Source organism: Salmo trutta, chromosome 22, assembly GCF_901001165.1.
Source record: "Salmo trutta chromosome 22, fSalTru1.1, whole genome shotgun sequence".
Lineage (NCBI taxonomy): Eukaryota > Metazoa > Chordata > Actinopteri > Salmoniformes > Salmonidae > Salmo > Salmo trutta.
The window spans coordinates 16,860,829-16,882,801 of NC_042978.1; the positions used below are offsets into that span (position 1 = coordinate 16,860,829).

The 21,973-nt window shown below is 41.2% G+C and overlaps 3 protein-coding genes and 1 long non-coding RNA gene across 8 annotated transcripts; 2 read left to right on the forward strand and 2 right to left on the reverse strand.

Moving 5' to 3' along the window:
- Positions 1-192: 192 nt before the first annotated feature.
- On the reverse strand, positions 193-10,781 carry LOC115158233 (uncharacterized). Its single transcript, XR_003868646.1, has 7 exons — positions 10,572-10,781; positions 9,831-9,893; positions 9,615-9,717; positions 9,394-9,499; positions 1,942-2,004; positions 1,726-1,828; positions 193-1,170 (listed from the first exon to the last, which is right to left on the reverse strand). It is a non-coding gene; the product is annotated as an uncharacterized LOC115158233 (long non-coding RNA).
- Positions 4,406-9,184, forward strand: LOC115158231 (complement factor D). Of its 3 annotated transcripts, none has more exons than XM_029706917.1 (5): positions 4,406-4,494; positions 4,765-4,886; positions 7,253-7,385; positions 8,416-8,670; positions 8,855-9,184. In XM_029706917.1, exons 1-5 carry the CDS (start codon positions 4,492-4,494, stop codon positions 9,008-9,010), a joined length of 669 nt encoding a protein of 222 aa, XP_029562777.1. In that variant the 5' UTR covers positions 4,406-4,491; the 3' UTR covers positions 9,011-9,184. The 3 variants fall into 3 exon arrangements, with proteins under 3 accessions (XP_029562777.1, XP_029562775.1, XP_029562776.1); XM_029706915.1 differs by having other exon boundaries at positions 4,412-4,494; positions 4,765-4,927; XM_029706916.1 differs by having other exon boundaries at positions 4,412-4,494; positions 4,765-4,927; positions 7,262-7,385.
- LOC115158232 (spindlin-Z-like) lies at positions 10,714-15,109 on the forward strand. Of its 3 annotated transcripts, none has more exons than XM_029706918.1 (5): positions 10,714-10,833; positions 11,538-11,579; positions 11,724-11,977; positions 12,170-12,403; positions 12,734-15,109. In XM_029706918.1, the coding sequence occupies exons 2-5, from the start codon at positions 11,560-11,562 to the stop codon at positions 12,937-12,939; spliced, it is 714 nt and encodes a 237-aa protein (XP_029562778.1). In that variant the 5' UTR covers positions 10,714-10,833; positions 11,538-11,559; the 3' UTR covers positions 12,940-15,109. The 3 variants fall into 3 exon arrangements, with proteins under 3 accessions (XP_029562778.1, XP_029562779.1, XP_029562781.1); XM_029706919.1 differs by having other exon boundaries at positions 10,751-10,833; positions 11,503-11,579; XM_029706921.1 differs by having other exon boundaries at positions 10,751-10,833; positions 11,541-11,579.
- Positions 15,110-15,647: 538 nt separating this feature from the next.
- LOC115158235 (MICOS complex subunit MIC13-like) lies at positions 15,648-21,972 on the reverse strand. Its single transcript, XM_029706923.1, has 4 exons — positions 21,775-21,972; positions 16,601-16,757; positions 16,432-16,483; positions 15,648-16,343 (listed from the first exon to the last, which is right to left on the reverse strand). Exons 1-4 carry the CDS (start codon positions 21,801-21,803, stop codon positions 16,246-16,248), a joined length of 336 nt encoding a protein of 111 aa, XP_029562783.1. The 5' UTR covers positions 21,804-21,972; the 3' UTR covers positions 15,648-16,245.
- Position 21,973: the final 1 nt, after the last annotated feature.

Genomic DNA, 21,973 nt, shown 5'->3' on the forward strand with positions numbered 1-21,973 from the left:
TTAAAGTGACACTAATAATCAGTGTGTCACATATAAGGTCCCCAAGATAACCCTCCACCTATTCACATGCAGAAGGGCCGACAGAGTTATGGTAAATGCAGAAAACACGTACCTTGGGTTTACAGGAAAACCATAAAAGGATCGATAGAAACATCATAGATAGTCATCATAGAAGTGAAACCACAGCTGTCCTCAGATCGACCATCTTGTGTATATAAAGGGGCCCAGAGTGAATCAGGTATTCCTGACAAGTCCTCCAAGCAAGATGCACACCACAAACTACTGTTCTCCTGACCTATCTGGGTAATTGTCTCTCCTGAACTTGATGGGCACACATCAATGAGATCTGAACAAATGCCTATTACCTTACCGTTTAGTTCATTGTGGCCACTTTTACTATCTCATCAATGGGGAGAAAAGCACAGAAGAATACACTGCAGTACCATCTCTGTCAAATACAATGTGGAACACAAATGCAACCAACTATGAAGATGTTGACACTGGTAATGACATCATGATTCTGAAGGTAGGCCTATAGTGACATATTTGTATCAATAGAATTTGTCTTTATATTATTATTTACACTATTACTAAGTGTACATCCTAATAGGTCATATGCATTCATCAGTAATTGCTAATACTACAGATTCCCACATTTTGGCCAAGACATGTGTTTCAAGCTGTCTAAGAAGTCTAAATCAAGCAAAGCTGTGAAAACAGGGAAAATTCTAGGACCAAGTCATCAAACCCAACACCAAGTGCCTTGTTGATGACCTTCAAGTGGTGGACATGACTACCATTGTCCTGAAGGTCTGCCAGAAGCAGTGGCGTAAACTTCATCCCAAGGTCATCTGTACAGGTGAATACCTGACCAAGAATGGATTTTGTCAGTTTTGTTTACTCCTAAAAATTATAATATTGACTTAGAAAATTGTAGGAAGACAATGTGATGTTCATACATGTGTAGCCTACATCATACATGCACCTAAATTGGACAATTTTGACTGGTATGTAACCTATAAGGTGATCATCCTCTCTCCCACAGGGGGATTCTAGTGGTCCTTTGGTGTTCAATGGAAAGGCTGTGGGTGTCATCTCCTTCAACTCAGATGGAAACTGTGACTATCTGTACATGCTCAATGTCTATAGTCAGATTTCCAAGTTCTTACCCTGGATAAAGAAGGTAATCAAACAAGAAAACATGTTAGGATTTAACCTGCAAAATGAATGTGCTAATATGCTAGTTTCGATTGCAGTCCAATGACTTGTATATTAATTCCTACTGGTACTCCAGATGTTTTTCTTACATTGGGTGTCTATCTTTATTGTCTATGTTTAATGCATAACAATTACCATGTACGTACTGTCGTGTAAGGGAATTAAATGTGTGCCTAACTGCGACCTGGCCAAGATAAAGCAAAGTAGTGCGACAAAAACAACAACACAGAGTTACAGATGGGATAAACAAACGTACAGTCAATAACACAAAATAAAAATATATGTACAGTGGGTGCAAATGTAGTAAGATTAGGGAGGTAAGGCAATAAATAGACCATAGTGGCAAAATAATTACAATTTACAATAATTACAATTTTGATGTGCAAGTAGAGATACTGGGGTGCAAAAGAGCAACAAACAAAAAAATATATGGGGATGAGGTAGTTGGGTGTGCTATTTACAGATTGGCTGTGTACAGGTACAGTGATCGGTACGGAATGTACTTACATCTCTGGAAGGGCAAAGTCTGGTCATTAGACATGTGGCATCCCATCTTTGATAATCTTGTAGAATCGGGTGTCCACCACAACATTAGGGTATGGGCTCTTACCTACAAAAGACAACATCAAGACATGCACTTCAAAATGTTTCTTTGCTCACTCACATATGTTGCTTCATCCAACAAAAGACAGAATTTTGCCATCTTTTGATAGTGTAACCCACCCAGAGAGATTTCCCCACAGCAGTATGTCATCGGACCAGACTTCACTTCAGTGGAAGACGGGCCTGTGAACACAATAAAGATCAGTACCCTACACACCACAGAGATCAGTACCCTACACACCACAGAGATCAGTACCCTACACACCACAGAGAGCAGTACCTTACACACCACAGAGATCAGTACCCTACACACCACAGAGATCAGTACCTTACACACCACAGAGATCAGTACCCTACACACCACAGAGATCAGTACCCTACACACCACAGAGATCAGTACCCTACACACCACAGAGATCAGTACCCTACACACCACAGAGATCAGTACCCTACACACCACAGAGATCAGTACCCTACACACCACAGAGATCAGTACCCTACACACCACAGAGATCAGTACCTTACACACCACAGAGATCAGTACCTTACACACCACAGAGATCAGTACTGTTAGGGTTTGACCAACTATTTGTTTGCATAACCTATATAATATAACAAAGAAGCTATGCAGATATCTATGAGGGTGCCCATGCTTACGGATTTAGGGTTGTATCTGGTAGGTTCCTTGATAATTTGTGTGAGATTGAGGGCATCTATCTTAGATTGTAGGATGGCCAGGGTGTTAAGCATATCCCAGTTTAGGTCACCTAACAGTACAAACTCTTAAGATAGATGGGGGGCAATCAATTCACATATGGTGTCCAGGGCACAGCTGGGGGCTGAGTGGGGTCTATAACAAGCAGCAACGGTGAGAGACTTGTTTCTGGAAAGGTGGATTTTTAAAAGTAGAAGCTCGAACTTTTTGGGCACAGACCTGGATAGTATGACAGAACTCTGCAGTAGATTGCAAATCCGCCCCTCTTGGCAGTTCTATCTTGTCGGAAAATGTTGTAGTTGGGGATGGAAATTTCAGAATTTTTGGTGGCCTTCCTAAGCCAGGATACAGACATGGCTAGGACATAAGGGTTGGAGGAGTGTGCTAAAGCAGTGAATAAAACAAACTTAGGGAAGAGGCTTCTGATGTTAACATGCATGAAACCAAGGCTTTTACGGTTACAGAAGTCAACAAATGAGAGCGCCTGGGGAATAGGTGTAGTGCTGGGGGCTACATGGCCTGGGTTAACCTCTACATTACCAGAGGAACTGAGGAGGTGTAGGATAAGGGTACGGCTAAAGGCTATAAGAACTGGTCGTCTAGTGCGTTGGGAATAATGTACAGACAAGGGTATGCTAGGATGTGAGTACAGTGGAGGTAAACCTAGGCATTGAGTGACGATGAGAGAAGTTGTGTCTCTGGAGGCACTAGTTAAGCCAGGTAATGTGTGGGGGGTGGGACAAAAGAGCTAAGGCATGTTGAGCAGGGTTGGGGGCTCTACAGTGAAATAAAACTATAATAACTAACCAAAACAGCAGTAGACAAGGCATATTGACATTAGGGAGAGGCATGTGTAGCCGAGTGATCATAGGGTCCAATGAGCAGCAATAGGTGAGTCAGGGAGCCGTTCGGTAGTCGCTACTACGCTAGGCAAGCGGGAGACACGGCAATTCAGAAAGCTAGCAGGACGGGTCTAGCAGATGGGTCTTCGGCGACATCGCAACGGAAAAGCCTGTTGAAACCACCTCGGACGATTACGTCGGCAGACCAGTCGTGATGATCGACGGGCCTCCGTGTCGGAAATAAAGGGTCCAGGCCAATTGGCAAAAAGGGTATTGTAGCCCAAGATTTAGCTTGCTAGCCAGGAGATGGGCCTAGCTCGAGGCTAGCTCAAGGCTAACGGGTGCTTGCTTCGGGACAGAGTTGTTAGCCAGCAATAGCCACTCGGTTGCAGCTAGCTAGCTGCAATGATCAGGTGTAATGGTCCAGAGCTTGCGGCAGGAATCCGGCGATGTGGTAGAGAAAAGCAGTCCGATATGCTCTGGGCTGATATTGCGCTGTGCAAACTAGCAGGTATTGACCGAGCTGAAGCTGGCTGGTGTCCGAGCTCAAGGTGAAGACCGCTAGCAGTGGCTAACTGACTACTAGCTAGTAGCTAGTTAGCTGGCTAGCTTCTGATGGAGGTTCCAGTTATGAAGTATAAAAATAGCAGATCCGTACCACATTGGGTGAGGCGGGATGCAGGAAAGTATATTCAGTTCGTAGATGGAAGGTGAGATTAAAATATATAAGAAAACTAAGAAACTGACTATTTACACGGGACAAGACAAACACATGTCCAACTGCTACGCCATCTTGAAAGCATAAATAAATTACATCAACTTTAACTGACATGATTTCATAATATCACAGCCATCATTCCTCAGAATACACCATCAAGAAACCCTTGAAACCATAAAGCCACAGCAAAATATTGGTAAACAGTCTGTGGGTGGCAATGGGGAACAAAGACCCCGTACTGTCCGGAATTTGGAAAACAGCAATAGATTGAGAAATAACCCCCCCCACCACCACACACACATTTATATACCCAAGAGGTGCACCATGCCATTTGTCCATATGCACTATGGCAATCCGCTCAGTGGTTCTTCACATAGTGCTGATCATCGCCTTGAATGGTAAGGCATGTTTAAATTCTATAACACACTCACTTCCATTAGCACCGAACTGACTGCACCATGCAGACTAATATTGAAGTATCGTACTAGTTACGAAAAGTATATTTGACAAATTTTAATGCTTCTGCATACAGCTCTAAAGGCAGTTCATATTCTATTTGGCAGTAATGAATACTGACAAACCATTTGTTGTAAGCTGTGCAGATACAGTAGCAATGCAGAGCTATAGACAAAAGCTATACCAAAGTATTCTCTACTTTCTGTTCAAAGGCACTGAAGGGCGTAAGGTGCCGAAGGTGGGTATTGTTGGTGGAAGAGAGGCAGCTCGCAACTCTCGTCCATACATGGCTTCCTTACAGTCCCGAGGTCAACATATCTGTGGAGGAGTTCTGGTGAGAGAAGATTTTGTCCTCACTGCTGCTCACTGTGATGGGTGAGAAGTCTCTCAGAATCTCTCAAACGAATTTATTTCAATGTTGTTTTTTTATATTTTACTTTTTTTGGCAATAACCAAAAAGCATACATAGACAAAAACAATAGACAACTTAACAATGACATACATTTCAACAAAAGTGAATGACATCACACTTGCTCAGACCCACATTTTCCCACTGTATCCACACCCAATGTTGTTTCCAAAGCTCTCAAGACTCTGCCTCATATGACTTCAGATTATGTTATGTTGTTTCTTTCTGTAGCCAGAATTTTTAAATATTTAAATAAAGCATGTGATTCTTCCATTCTCTTAACGTTGGAGTATCATTTGACTTCCAGTATTTAAGTAATAGCTTATTCAATATAAGTGACAAAAATAATACTGTCCAACCCATTGGGTATCTCATCGCACCCTCGGGGATATGCGATGTCTTGAAATATGCCAATAGGCGGATTAAAAGTACATTTACATTGTAAAACTTCTGACAGACAGCTTTCTAACTCCGCCCATAACTTTTGGACTTTATAGCGCTCCCAGAAGGCAATAATGATTGAGTCATTGTTAAGACATGACTCTGCCATTGTGCTGTAATTTGTGAATTTTGTCTCTTGTATAATAAATTCTCTACATTAGTTTATACTGGATTAAGAGTACATTTTTGTTAACTGTAATTTTCGTTCGTTATGTTCCAACACTCCCATCATCTGGTGGATATCAGTTAATATGATATCAGTTAATACTCCCATCATCTGGTGGATATCAGTTAATACGATATCAGTTAATACTCCCATCATCTGGTGAATATCAGTTATTTTTAAGTCTTGGTTCCAATAGTTAATTTTTTTTTTCTAAGCGATTGCCAGTTAGATAGGCTCTCTGCAAGGTTTTGTACATCTTATCTATCATACAAGTATCTTTTTCTGACTCAAATAGGATTCCCTCAACATTGCTCTGATGTCCAAAAGCTTTCAGGTGGACATTTTGTGATATAAAACTTTTAAGTTGTATATATTTGAAAATGTCTACATTGGTCAGTCCAAAATGCTTTTAATTCTGTCATGGAAATAATTGTATTTCCTATTACCACATCATTTGCGGTTTCTATGCCTTTAGTTTTCCATGTGGGCCAATTTAATTAATCGGTGAATTCTAAAAAGCTATCCAAGGGTTGCTCCATTGTTTTTAGGGAGTGATATTGGTTCTTGTAGAATCCGTTTCATGTTCTTCCATATTGTTATAGTGTTCTTAACTATGAAGTTGTTAATGTTCTTAGCTTTATCCTTTGAAAATAGACATGTGAATACATTCTGGGGATGAGCATGTGCATCTTCAATATGTACCCAATGTTCCTCTTTAGTGCATTTAACTATATGTCGCCAGTAAAAACCTTGTGTGCCGAGTTGATACAATTCCAAGTCTAGAAGGTTAAAACCACCCTCAGACTTAGGAAGATGTAAAACTTTCCTTTTTAGTTTATGAGTTTTATTTTCCCATGAAGTGAATTATGACGGAGTACACTTTTTTTTATCTATATGTCTTTGGGGAGGTAATTGGTATTACTGAAAATAAATTTAAAAACTTTGGGAACCATCCCTGTCTTGTGCCCCTTTCTAAAACAAAATCATCAGATAATGTATCATTTGTGTATAATTTAGCTTTAGGATATTTATATACGATTTTTATGACATTTATTATTTCAACTTGAAAGTTGACGGCTTCCAAAGTTTTTCATAGAAAAGGCCATTCAAGACAGTCGACAGCCTTTTCGGTAACAACAGCCATTATTGATAAAACTACATCTTGTTTTTTAGCATATCGTATACCGAAACATGTTTGTGTTTATTTGTAATAAAACTTGTTTGATTAATATGTATCAAGTCTGGTAAGACTTTTGCCATTCTGTTGCTTATGACTTTTGTTATTATTGTCACAATTTATTAAATGTATGGGTCTGTAATCAATCTGCAAGGGACACTCCAGATTCTCCTGGTTTTAATTTAACTGAGATAATTGTTAGATACATGGAACTAGAAAGCACTGAATTGAGTGACACGTGTTTTGATTTGATTATATAGGGGCGCTACATTGTCTCAGAGTGTTATGAACAATTCTAATGGAAAGCCATCCATACCTGGTGCTTTTCTCTGAGCCAATGCTTTAACATTGTCTAATATGTATTTTGTGTAGATTTCTCATTTTTGTCTGCTGATAGTTGCTTCAGAGTTGTTGAGTCTAACAATGCTGTAGGATCAATCCAAATGTTATTACACCAGTCTGTCAAGGTAAATACACAAGTAAATTCTTTCATGTACTGATTTTCAGGCGTTACAGGGTGGTTCTTGGGGCTCACGACTTGTCAGAGGATGAAAATTCACAACAAAAATTCAATGTGGCTAAATACATTCCACACCCCAGGTTTGGGGACAACCTGGAGTATGACATCATGCTTCTCAAGGTGAGTGATAACCAGGACATAGTATCACTATGGAGATTATTGTTGGCTAACTTCATTGTAGGTTTAAAATTCATGAAAAATAAATACAAAATAATGTATATAATCATAGCCTATATACACTCAGGGGCCAGTTCATTAGGTACACCCATCTAGTTGCCTCCATAACAGCCTGAATTATTCAGGGCATGGCGTTCAATCGTTGCTCAGTTGGTATCAAGGGACCTAACGTGTACCAGGAAAATATTCCCCAAACCAGTACACCACAGCCACCAGCCTGTACTATTGACACCAAGCAGGATGGGTCCATGGACTCATGGCGCTTATACCAAATCCTGACTCTGCCATCAGCATGATGCAACAGGAACCAGGACTCATCGGACCAGTCAAAGTCTTTCCACTCCTCAATCGTCAAGTGTTGGTGATCGCATGCCCACTTGTTTTTATCTGATAGGAGTGAAACCTGGTGTGGTCATCTGCTGCAATAGCCGTGACAAGGACGTATGAGTTGTGCTTTCTGAGATGCCGTTCTGCACACCACTGTTGTACTGTGCTGTTATTTGTCTGTTTGTGGCCTGTCTGTTAGCTTGCAGGATTCTTGCCAGTCTCCTTCGACCTCTCTCATCAAAGAGCTGTTTTCACCCACAGGACTGCCGCTGACTGGATGTTTTTTGTTTGTCACCCTTCTCTGTAAACCCTAGACACTGTCGTGTGTGAAAAGCCCAGGAGGCCGGACATTTCTGAGATACTGGATCCGGCGTGCCTGGCACCGACGATCATACCACACTCAGTCGCTTAGGTCACTCGTTTTGCCCATTCTTACATTCAATCGAACAGTAACTGAATGTCTCAATGCATTTCTGTCTGCTTTATATAGCAAGCCATGGCCACGTGACTCACTGTTTGTAGGAGCAATCCATTTTCGTGAACGGTGTGGTGTACCTAATAAACTGTCCTCTGAGTGAATATTTACAACATAGCTGAATACATACAGATTATGTATACAGTGTGCTATCTCTGTGATCTTTCTTAGTTGAGAGGGAGGGCCACCCTGAACAGAGCAGTGCAGCTGATCCCGCTGATGAATGGTTCGATGGCTGAGGGAAGCCTGTGCACCACGGCTGGCTGGGGGGACATAGATGATAACAGCACCCCACCAGACAAGCTGCAGGAGGTCAACGCCACCATCATATCACCCAGAGAGTGTGGCCGCCTGTGGAGTGGTGTCAACATCTCCAGGCGCACGGTGTGCGCAACAGGCCCCAGAGCTTTTCAAGGCTTCTGCTCGGTATGACTGCACTGTTACAGGCTATAACTCTCTGCTATTAGTTTTCCCTGGTCAGGACAGGCTATTATTGGCTATAACTAGATTAAAGTTTCTCTTGGTCAAGGCACAAACTATGATACATGACTCAACCGTTTTTCTGTATCACAAAGGAGAATGAATTTAAATGCATTGTTTGCTATTGCAGGGGGATTCAGGAGGTCCGTTGGTGTGTAATGGGATGTCAGCGGGCATCGTCTCTTTCTCGGGGCAGATGTGTGCCAACCCTAGTACCCCTGATGTGTACACACGAGTGACTTCGTACTGCCGATGGATTCAGAGGGAGTTAGCTAGAAACCCTTAAGGTTTTGGGCATGTAAACCGCCAGTTTGTGCTTACACAAAATCTCACTATATGACTTATTAGGATTTCATTTAGAGCAGGGTTGCCCAAAGTCTTTGTTGAAGTGCTAAAGATAACACTTTTCTCTGATTGCGTGTTCCCTTGTTGCTATTCTTATTAAACGTCACTAATTTCAGCTTGTGTCTCACTTTGGAGTACTTGAGTTCCCTAAACGATTTAGTAAAAAACAATGGTTCAACATTGGTCCATATATAATTTCTTGCCTTGGTGTTCAAAGACTAAAAACAACCTCCACTGATTTTTTGTTGATGTAAGGTAAAAACAACACAATGTGACAATAGGACACACAGACTCTCTACTTAATTTAGGTCATTGGTCACTCACCTGGTCTGGCTGGTCAAGCAGTAGCCTCTGGATAAGCTGACCAATGTTACTGAAGTTTGGACACACTATTGGCTCCAGGTTCCAGCACATCTCCATTATAGTGTACCTGAGGAGAAGTCAGTGTCAGAAACTGCAGGTTGTCAGATTATGTCATTGATTGCTGTAATTGATTAGTTCATCATTCCTGCTTCATTTTCTGTCTCAAAGCATAATGTACTTACATCTCTGGAAGGGCAAAGTCTGGTCATTAGACATGTGGCATCCCATCTTTGATAATCTTGTAGAATCGGGTGTCCACCACAACATTAGGGTATGGGCTCTTACCTACAAAAGACAACATCAAGACATGCACTTCAAAATGTTTCTTTGCTCACTCACATATGTTGCTTCATCCAACAAAAGACAGCATTTTGCCATCTTTTGATAGTGTAACCCACCCAGAGAGATTTCCCCACAGCAGTATGTCATCGGACCAGACTTCACTTCAGTGGAAGACAGGCCTGTGAACACAATAAAGATCAGTACCCTACACACCACAGAGATCAGTACCCTACACATCACAGAGATCAGTACCTTACACACCACAGAGATCAGAACCTTACACACCACAGAGATCAGTACCCTACACACCACAGAGATCAGTACCCTACACACCACAGAGATCAGTACCCTACACACCACAGAGATCAGTACCCTACACACCACAGAGATCAGTACCTTACACACCACAGAGATCAGAACCTTACACACCACAGAGATCAGAACCTTACACACCACAGAGATCAGAACCTTACACACCACAGAGATCAGTACCCTACACACCACAGAGATCAGTACCCTACACACCACAGAGATCAGTACCCTACACACCACAGAGATCAGTACCTTACACACCACAGAGATCAGTACCCTACACACCACAGAGATCAGTACCTTACACACCACAGAGATCCGTACCTTACACACCACAGTATAAGCATTCAAGGACCTGAACCTTTCTTTGATTTATTTATACAGCGTCCTACAGCATAGGTCTACCTGCAACATACCTCTACAACTTTCAGGTGTCATCTGTCACTCATAATAATTGATGTGCCACTGTTTCACCCAGAGGTTCCACCCAAGTAGCCTACCATTTGTTAAACCATACATTTTTTGTTAAACCAACAAGGTCTTACCTTTGATCAATATCGGTGGACTGTTCACTAAAACGAAACCTGAGGTCACCACCACAATGACAACAATTCCCATTGTTCATTGCTCTCACGTTCACCTCCCTCTCTACTTTCATCACCCCTCAAGGTTCTATGGGGGCTGTAGTTTTTTCTCTCATGGAAGTATCCTCCCATTTTCCATAGGTTTCGCGAGGTTTGTATGGGCGGCAGTGTGCATTTCTCTGCAGGAAGAATTGAATATTTTTGGGATGAAATTCGTGTACAGGTAATTTAATATTTTTGATAGAGAATATAGGCCATCGGTGTATAGTTTATTTATCGGGGACATGGACCCACATTTACATTTGTGCCGAACAACAGTATTGTAGAGTTGGCATAAAGACAATGATTTTTGATAACATATTACGACCAAACAGTGCCAGTGGCGCGTATTGTCCATGTCTCATCAGCAGTGTATGCGATATGTTAGATCTTGAAACATTGACGATTCAATTTTGAAACAATCGTTGCGACGAATTCAAATAGGCTGCAATAATTTCTGCATGTTTGTCTGATACAGTGGAGGCTGACGTATTTTCTTGAAGTTGAATAGCACATCTCTTGATCTCTCATAGCCAACTTGCAATCTATGACTTTGTTGTTCCTGAATAACGATTGTGTCGGTTCAAATAGTGACATAACGAATTACTATAGATTATGACATTTTGAGTAAAGATATATAACTGCGGCAGTTTTGTTCCTTTAAAAAATAAGTGCATTCTGCATTGATTGCAGTGACCTCCATCGATGCAATGCATACAAGGAAATGACCAGGAAGTTATTCAGACATGCTAAGCTATTGGCTGCTCTCTTTGTCTGTCTCAACCACTGCTTTACAGCTCAGTCGCTTTCCAGACTAGTATTATTTTTCTGAAAATGGCTGTTTCTCTCACAGAATTTCTGAGCATCGTTGTCTGTTTGTTCCTTCAGCAGTATTTGAATTTTTGGAGGGATGTCCAAGAAAAGGGGCAGGTATGTGTAAATATGTAGTTTTCTATAATTATGTTATCATAACATTAACACTTGGAGATTTTCCTCTTTCAAGACTGTTAGAGAAAGCTGCACGTAGGTAGGCTACACTTACAAACAAATATGATTTGCTTAACTATCCCCCAGAAAGCGGAGTAGCGGGGAGCTGAGTGATTCCACAGTGATGACCCCTGACCCCAACAGTCTCCTGGGAGTAAGAATACAGCACAACTGGAGGGAGAAGGGCAACCAGAGCAAATGGAAAGGCACCGTCTTGGACCGTCTCAGTGTCAACCCCTCACTATTTATGGTCAAGTACGATGGGTTTGACTGTGTCTACGGCATCGAGCTATTCAAGGATGAACGGGTGTCTAATCTACAGGTCCTGACAGAGAAAGTTGGTGAGTGATGTGATGGGTTCCTTTTTTAGTTCAGGCGTCACATCTTTTCAGAGTAATGCAAAAACGTCATTTGGTTTACACAAGTTATAACATGTTGTTATTGTATATCTGATACTGCATGATCAGACAGAAGGGACACAGTGGCTATGTGATGTTGGTCTCTGCCTTGATGACATTTATCTGCTTCCACAGTCAACAACAAGATCAAGGTTCCTCACGGGGCGGAGGAGTTGGTAGGCAAAGCGGTGGAACACCTATTTGAGAAGGAGGATGGAGAGAAGAACGAGTGGCGAGGCATGGTCCTCTCCAGGGCTCCCATTATGACTAACTGGTATTACATCACCTATGAGAAGGACCCCGTGCTCTACATGTACCAGCTGTGGGACGACTACGCCGATGGAGATCTCAGGATCTTACCTGAAGCAGGTACTGACCATTTCTCAGCTTCAGCATCATCTCCACCTGCAGCAGTGTTCAGATACTTCTCCCTAAAGAAAACAGGAGGGTGATTATAGAGTAGAAATTGTTTGGTCTTTACACACTAATTATAAGATGATGGTGACTTTAGGAGTGTTGCGGACAATATTTCCTGTGTTTGTTCTTACTCGTCCTACGTGACTTGTCGAAATGACAAATATTTCTATATTTGAATACATATAAGCATGTTGGTTAAGATAGCATCTTTTGATAATGCCCCAAAGTAGATTTGAAGAACAGACCCCTAGCATTGATGTTATTCATTGTTTTTCTCTCTAGAAAATAAGCACTTGCTTCCGGCTGACCGAAAGCCCGGCGAGGAGACTGAGAGCTTAGTGGGGAAACAGGTGGAGTATGTTACTGACAAAGGTGTGAAGCGAACAGGCCTGGTGATCTATCAAGTCCCTGCCAAGCCTTCCGTATACTACATCAAATACGACGATGACTTTCACATCCATGTCTACGACCTGGTCAAGACCACCTAGGACACTTGATTGCTCACTCCATTGCTTACTTTTCACGTATCCTCCTCACTCTCTCTCCATCTCTCTTAAGGCCCTGGACGTTATAACAGTTAGCTTTATTATTCAGGAAGTGCAATCTTTTAATCCACATTTAAAACTAGTTCTATGGTATGCACTGCAGAACTGTAGCAATGCTATTGTAGGCCACTAGGAGGAGAGTGGGAACATGTACACTTGGAAGGACCTATTTAAACCTCCTCACTTCTTCAGTTACCCCATTTGGTTGTTGTGCTGCACAGTAGATTCACATCTTGGACAGTCCAGGAGTGCACCTTGCCCTACAATGACAGACTTACTGTAAAGTGCAATAACGACCGCGTTTGAATTGTCTCCCACATCCTGATGCTCAATTATCTTTATTCAAAGCTGAACTGAATTATATATTATAAAACTAATAGTAAAATCTGGCCCCGATAGCCATTCATATGTGGTCCTTGAATGACCAAACAGCAAGCATGATGTATAGGTGAATATTTGTAGAGACTAGTTTGAGCTGTAGTGTTCAGTGAAGCCTTTGAAGGAGAAATGCAATAAGCTGTGATGCCCCTGAAAGTCTCATTTTGTTTTGTTTTGAAATACTGTCTTTATTAATAGGCAACTATGTTTGATTTATGTGTCAGTCAGTTCATAGACAATCATTCCTTGATGAACCCACAGTGCTATCATTGGATTCATAGTACTGGGTTGCACTGGCCTAGGAGTACTGATGGTTCAATCACTAGTTTGAACATCCAAAAAATTATTCATAATGCTGAATCAAGACTTGTTAGAAACAAGGAATACAGGTCTTCATAAAGTTCAGGCAAGTTTTTCCTGACAAGACAAACCTGATTAATTTGTAGAGATTGGGAAAAGGCCTTAACAATACCTGACCAGGTTCAGAATCCCAACATCATCAGACTATGATTAGCTCGAGTGGAATAGAGGCAGTGCTTTACACTACATTCTGATCTTGAATAGAAAACAAACATAAAGTGCCTTCAGGCTGATCATGTCGCCATACTGTATATATTTGCTAACCGCTCACAATTTTATTCCATTTACTGTTAAGACCACTATTTGGTCAGTATTAGTCAAAGTAAAAAATGCTTTAATGAAAAAGTGTAAAATGCTGCATACCAGGTTTTTGCTATTGTCTGTTTGTATAAGAGGATATGTGCAATGTTTGGCAGTTAATGCAGTATAAGACTATTTCCTCCAATCAAACATCCATGACCGTTGATTAGTCTCATTCAAATGTTGATATTGTAGGGTGCACTTTAAATTACTCACATAAATATGCTAAAGATTTGGCACATTGTCTTTTTCTGTCAAGATACTTTTTTTGTGCAAGAACAAGTGGCATATTGCAGCATCGGTATATCATAATGTTAAAAGCGCATGGAGAAAAGAAAAGTTATAACACGCATACAGTATTTAATCTAACTTTTGTGTAGTGTATTGTAAATGTATGCTGTTGTGATTACTCCTGTTATATTGTAAATATCCCATTGAAATACCAGCTTGAAAGTCTATCTAGAACTCTCACCTAGAGAAATGCAGCGAAGACTGCATTCAAAAAGCCTGCAGCCTGGCTGGCTTCACTTTTTAATCTTATTTTAAAGACTTGGGAGCTACAGTACATAATGTAATCCCAGGAAGTCCAAAACGCCAATGTTTTGGCTAGAAGTATTTAGATTTAGTCTCCTGTCCTTAATCTCACTCCAGGGCATACAGTGCATTCATTTACACAGTGCATTGGTCCATGGTGTATGTAAGGTTCATTCTATTGATTGTCAGATTTGCATGCATCACTTGAATGCAGCCTTGAGTGCATTCAAGCATATTGGTTATTTTGACAGTTGCAGAGGTAAAAAATCTTGTGGGAGTCTTTGCAGCCCAATTTTACTAAAATGTTTATGTAGAAAATGTGACTGTAAAAAAACCATTGTCAATGCTTCTTTGCTACTTGTATCACCACCAGTTGTGCTGTGGTGTTTCTATGTACAGTAAAATGAAACTCCAAAAGATTGTGCACTCTTCTGTTATCCTCCATCTTTCATTCCTCCCTCCCAGGTCTGGAAATGTAGCAATTACCAACCCATTTGTGTAATTATTTTCATCATGAGTAATAAAGTTAGGTTTTTTTGCACATCCTTTTCCTCTGCCATTTTTCACCTATTCAATATGAGGTACAGTATGATTTACAGTTCTTTCATTTAAATTTGACTGAACTTTTACCAATGTACAAATTGTAGCATGTAATACAGACATGACCTTACACCCAAGTACCCCCAACAGTACATATTTTAGTTGTGGCCCCAGACAAGCACACCTGATTCTACTTGTCAACTAATCACCAAGGCCTTGACAATTTGAATCAGGTGTTTTTATCCGAGGCTAAAACAAAAATGTGTGCTGTTGGGGGGTACTCGAGGACCGGAGTTTGGAAACGCTGTCTTACAGTATACATAAAACAGGGTTCTCCAACCCTGTTCTTGGAGAGCTACTGTCCTGTAGGTTTTAACGCCAACCCTAATATAGAGCACCTGATTCTAATAATTAGCTGGTTGATGAGCTGCATCAGATTAGTTACAACTGGGGTAGCGTTCAAGGATAGCTTCCTGGAACAGGGTTGGAGAACCCTAACCTAAACATTCAGTTCAACAGACAACATATCACACCAAATGTCTCCCCACTGACATGTTTAGATTTATTTTACACTCAGAAAATGGTTAAATATCTATATACACACGATATTCTGTATAAAATATGTGTTGGATCATGATGGGAAAGGTTGGGAATTGGGTCAAAGCCAGAACAATATATTATCGGTCATAAATAAAAAATCGTAAAATTAACAATGTATACACACACACAAGATATGATAGCACTAAACATGTCCATCAGGATATAATTAGATTTCTCTCTTGGGTGCAGGTCTTGCTGTGGTACCCAAGTTCTGTCATAATTTGACTAAAAAAGTAGGGTAAAGAAGATTGTTATCTGCTCGTGTTGACAAATTGTTGTCAACACAACAAAATGCAAATATTGAGTCCTGGCATTATCAGCAACTAGACTAAACAAAAAGATAATTGGCCTAAACCTAATTCCACAAATGTTACTGTACCACTGCATTTTTTGTAGTTGATGTGCTATGCATTCAAAGCAAGCAAGTGACTTTTACAGGAGGGCTGTATGTATTTGCACCAGTTACTCCAGAGGATTTGGTTGTGATTACAAAACAGAAATGTGGTTCTTAAATGTCTGCTAGTTGCATGATGTCACTCATTTGGTGAGGTCTTTCAGGTACTGCAAGCCTTGGTTGGTGTAGTCACCCACTGCTGTAGGGCCCGATGAGAGAGCAGATATAGAGGACTGCACCCCTGGAACACAATAAGACAAAAGCTCTTTAACATAGCTCAATTTTAGACTTGGAAGTCCTTTATGAATCAGCGGTCAACCATTTCTTACCCGAGTTCCACGCTTCAACAGGGGCGAATCCGATTTTAGGGAAAGCTGGAAGCTAAAAGAAACAGTGTACATTTTACCTCCTTCACATATTCTCACTTACCTCATACGCCATAGCGCATTGTTCTGTCGGTCAGAACCAGCTAAATCAGTACAATAATGGCATATTTACCTCAAAGCCAAAGTACTTCACCCACTCATTCACTGCAGGGGGAATGGCAGCTTTAGCTTTTCCTAGGACCTCGGAGCCCTGCTCATTTCCCCCTAATAGTCCAGAATCATAGGCAACATACAAAGCACCTCCTGCAATGGTCACCTTAGTGGCCAACCTGTAAGAGAAAAAGATAGGAACACTGGGATGAAACAACTTTATGGATGGTAAGAAGTGCCTCGTTTTAGATGACAGAAATACAGTGTTAAGCTGACTACCCATATGCACATAGTCAATTCATAGCAACATCATGGTGGATAAATTATCATGATGCAATTTGTTGTAGCTTATCGAGCTAGCTAGCAAACAAGCTGCAGTTTGTGTTAGTTAGGTAACATTACATCTAAACCCAGAGGCGCAACATCACAAGACCTCTGTGAATGCTTATGAAACAGACTAAGCAGATTCACATTTTACAGTGGCCTTTATTGTCCCCAGCACAAGGTGCACTTGTATAATGATCATGCAGTTTAATTTCTGGGATCTTTTATTTCAGCTCATGAAACACAGGAGAAACACTTTACATATTGCGTTTATATTTTTGTTCAGTGTACAGTACCAGTCAAAAGTTTGGACACACCTACTCATTCAAGGATTTTTCTTTATTTTTACTATTTTCTACATTGTCGAATAATAGTGAAGACATCAACACATATGGAATCATGCAGTGAACAAAAAAAAAGTGTTAAACAAATCAAAATATATTTTACATTTGAGATTCTTCAAAGTAGCCACGCTTTGCCTTGACAGCTTTGCACACTCTTGGCATTCCCTTTTTGATTATTATTTTTTCTTAACTTTAGTTAAGTTAGTAAATATTTTCTGAACTCCATTTCTTGAACTGCATTGTTGGTTAAGGGCTTGCAAGTAAGCATTTCACAGTAAGGTCTACACCTGCTGTATTCGTCGCATGTGACAAATAACATTTGATTTGATGGCATGAACAGACAACCGTTAGACCTGATTACGTGTTTCTGCACATGAGCTTATCTTGCCAATGTCGCCATAACGTCGCCTACGAGCGTGACCTGTGATTTCTATTGGAGAAGCAGTTTCATGCTGTACCGTCTTTGGTTACATGTAACTAGCTAGATGGCCAGCAGATCTGACCCGCTTACAGCTGCACTTAGGGTTTGAACATTAAAATTCATCGCTTGCGGTATGGTTTTGGAAGCATAAGGACCGTATTGTTCATATAAGCAAAAAATATATATATCAAATTGATAAACACCTTGATAGGAGTAGGGCTCATGTTCCCACACGGCCATACAGTGCATTCGGAAAGTATTCAGACCCCTAGACTTTTTCCGCAATTTGTTACATTACAGCCTTGTTCTAAAATGGATTACATACATTTTTTTCCTCATCAAAGCTACACACAATAACCCATAATGACAATACAAAAACAGGTTTTTAGAAACGTAAGTATTCAGACCCTTTATTCACTACTTTGTTGAAGCACATTTGTCAGCGATTACAGCCGCAAGTCTTCTTGGGTATGACGCTACAAGCTTGGCACACCTGTATTTGGGAAGTTTCTCCCATTCTTCTCTGCAGATCCTCTCAAGCTCTGTCAGGTTGGATGGGGAGCGTGACTGCACAGCTATTTTCAGGTCTCTCTGGAGATGTTCGAACGGATTCAAGTCCGGGCTCTGGCTGGGCCACTCAGGGACATTGAGACCTGTCCCGAAGCCACTCCTGTGCCGTCTTGGCTGTGGGCTTAGGGTTGTTGTCCTGTTGGAAGGTGAACCTTCATCCCGGTCTGAGGTCCTGAGCGCTCTGGAGCAGGTTTTCATCAAGGATCTCTCTGTACTTTGCTCCGTTCATCCTTACCTCGATCCTGACTAGTCTCCCAGTTCCTGCCGCTGAAAAACTTCCCCACACCATTATGCTGCCACCACCATGTTTTACCATAGGGATGGTGGTAGGTTTCCTCCAGACACGACGCTTGGCATTCAGGCCAAAAAGTTCAATTTGGTTTCATTAGACCATACAATCTTGTTTTATATGGTCTGAGAGTCCTTATGTGTCTTTTGGCAAACTCCAAGCGGGCTGTCATGTGCCTTTTACTGAGGAGTGGCTTCCGTCTGGCCACTCTACCGTAAAGCCTGATTGGTGGAGTGCTGCAGAGATGGTTGTCCTTCTGGAAGGTTCTCCAATCTCCACAGAGGAGCTCTGTCAGTGACCATCGGGTTCTTGGTCTCCCCCCATTGCTCAGTTTGGCTGGGCAGCCAGCTCTAGGAAGAGTCTTGGTGGTTCCTGACATGCACTGTCAACTGTAATACCTTATATAGACAGGTGTATGCCTTTCCAAATCATGTCCAATCAATTGAATTTACCACGGGTGGACCTCAATCAAGATGTAGAACCATCCCAAGGATGATCAATGGAGACAGGATGCACTGGAGCTCAATTTCAAGTCTCATAGCAAAGGATCTGAATAGGGATAATCTTTGTATTTTTATATAAATGTATAAAAATTTCTAAAATTATTTTGTGTAGATTTATTTTTTCCCCCAATCATTTAATCCATTTTAGAATAAGGCAGTAATGTAACACAATATGGAAAAAGGAAAGGGGTCTGAATACTTCCCGAATGCACTGTATCTCCATGTTATGACTTGTTTATGGAAAACAGACCGAAGACAAGAGGCGACCACCTGTGCTAATTAGCTGTCTAGCATGCTCTGAACATCTGTGTGTAAGCATAACTCTGGAAGTGTAGTTACGTCAGATGGATGGGTTGGTTGTTTAGCAACAAAAGCGATGCGTACACAACTATGGGGCAAAACAGATGGGGTTGGCTTAGATTGTTGACAACATGTAAACTATATGTTTATTTAAAACAAATACATTTGCACAATGAGCATTTGTTGTCTCAAATACATTGTTACAGTTGTTGGTTAGCTAGCTAGCAAATTTTTGCATCGACATGAAATCAGTCAACACCTCAAAACAAGACATGGTATCAAGAACAAGACGAAACTAGCTCAAAACAAGCCACTTACGATTCCCCACGTGGCAGTTTCTTGTAATTGTTGCTAGCTATCTGGCCATCCAGTATCACAACACACAGACTTCTGCCCCATTGAAGCGTGCGCATCATCCCCCCCCCCCATTTATAGCTTTATGGATCTGTGCAAAACTATTTTTTTTATTTGAAGGATTCTCGCCGATGAAAGATAAGGGTCACATGTTTTTTCGAAAGCCTTATCGCAAGTGATGATTGATGTTTCTAAACGGTAAAACACTGCGTCGGGTTTGTAGTTCACGGGGCAGTCGTGGGCGAAGCTAATGGCTGAGAATTGTAGGGAGAAGGCATACAAAAGCTCTCCATTTGGCAAATCTGACCATAACTTTATCCTCTTTATTCCTACTTACAAGCAAATACTGAAAAAGGAAGTACCAGTGACGCACTCAATACAGAAGTGGTCCAATGAAGTGGACGCTAAACTACAGGATTGTTTCACTAGCACAGACTGGAATATGTTCCAGGATTTATCCGATGGCATTGAGGAGTTTACCACATCAGTAACCGGCTTCATTAATAAGTACATCAACAACATTGTACGTACAGTCACTGTTGGAACATATCGCAACCAGAAGCCATGGATTACAGGCAACATTCGTACTAAACTAAAGGCTTGAACTGCCGCTTTCAATGAGCGGGACACTAATCCAGTCGCTTTTAAGAAATCCCGCTACGCCCTCTGACGAACCATCAAACAAGCAAAGTGTCAGTACAGGACTAAGATAGAATCCTACTACACTGGCTCTGATGCTCGTCAGATGTGACAGGTCTTGCCAACTATCACGGATTACAAAGGGAAACCCAGCCACGAGCTGTCCAGCTAAATACATTCTATGCACACTTCGAGGCTAGCAACACTGAACTATGCATGAGAGCACTAGCTGTTCCAGACAACTGTGTGATCACGCTAGCCATAGCAGATGTGAGCAAGACCTTTAAACAGGTTAATGGCCAGACGGATTACCAAGACGCATACTCAGAGCATGCGCTGACCAGTTGGCCTGTGTCTTCACTGACATTTTCAAGTAGTTACCCGGAATATCTGCATTGACCCTTTTTGCACTAATCTCTTTTGACTCATCACATATGCTGCTGTTACTGTTTATTATCGATCCCCTATCCCTACCTAACGGTAACCAACTCACTTTTGTAGATCGTGCTGGTCCGTACAATTGACCTTATTTTAGCGCCCCAAAAAAGTAATACTTCCAGATCAACTGTAATATCAATTCCATTGTCAACGCACAATTTCTCCACTTTCCAACAAAAATCAATGAGGAGACCTTCATGAGGCCCATCTCCACATGATTCAAGAAGGCAATGCGCTCTGTCGGGTCTTTTTAAAAATGGCGGGTGGAGAAGCAAAACCTATTGCGTGATAGTGAAATGGAGAGATGTCGTGTGTGGAAACAGATTTTTTCACCTGATCTGTCCAATTTATCACCTCTAAAATGTAAATAAAACACTATAAAGAGTTCATATAATGTGTCATTCCATTCCTATTGAAGGTTTGTGTCGAATTTGAATCGTGTTTTTTGGGCAGCGCTAAAGTTATCTTCAGAAGTAAACTGCAGCTTTTGAGAGTCATGATGGCTTGCAGTGATGACGCAAAAAATGACTAGATAACGTTATCCCCCTTACCCTGTCCCTTTCTTATTTTTAAACGGTGAGAGAAGCGCTGCACCTGGTGGAGAGAGGCTGTAAGAAAGAATTAGTTGCTTTACGTTACGTCATGACACGTCACAATTTAACGTACAGCGTCGTAAGGGTCAGTTTTTCAACTATTCTCCAATACTATTGATACATTACCATGTCAATCAACGCATGACAAGAAACGTAGTTCACACCCCAGATTTTGATGTCAACAGTCCCATTAGTTTTGATTGCAGCCTCGTTTGCGCAAATTTGTACGGAATGGGGTTAGTCGCCGTTCGTAGGTTGTGTGTTGTTTCGCTAGCTAGTTCACGACAACAGAGTAACTATAACTAGCTAGCCAAGTTCAAGGCAAATGCTACATTTCAACCTGCTTCAAGCTTTCCAGATTACTTGCTAGCTAACGTTAGCTATACTAATGTTTCTCGTGAGTATGAAATGGAAAACTTACTTTAGAACAGGTAAAATCTTGCCAGCCATAGTGTCACGGGTATATCAAGGTATTTTTTTTTTTAATGAACGTTTATTTAGTTGCAACAGCAAGCATGAAATGAATGAGCTCGACCACGAATAGCAACCGGCTACATTGAAGGGCAAACCCTGTGACACAAGATGTGTGTCAATAAAGTTATTTTTTTTTAAACATTCCG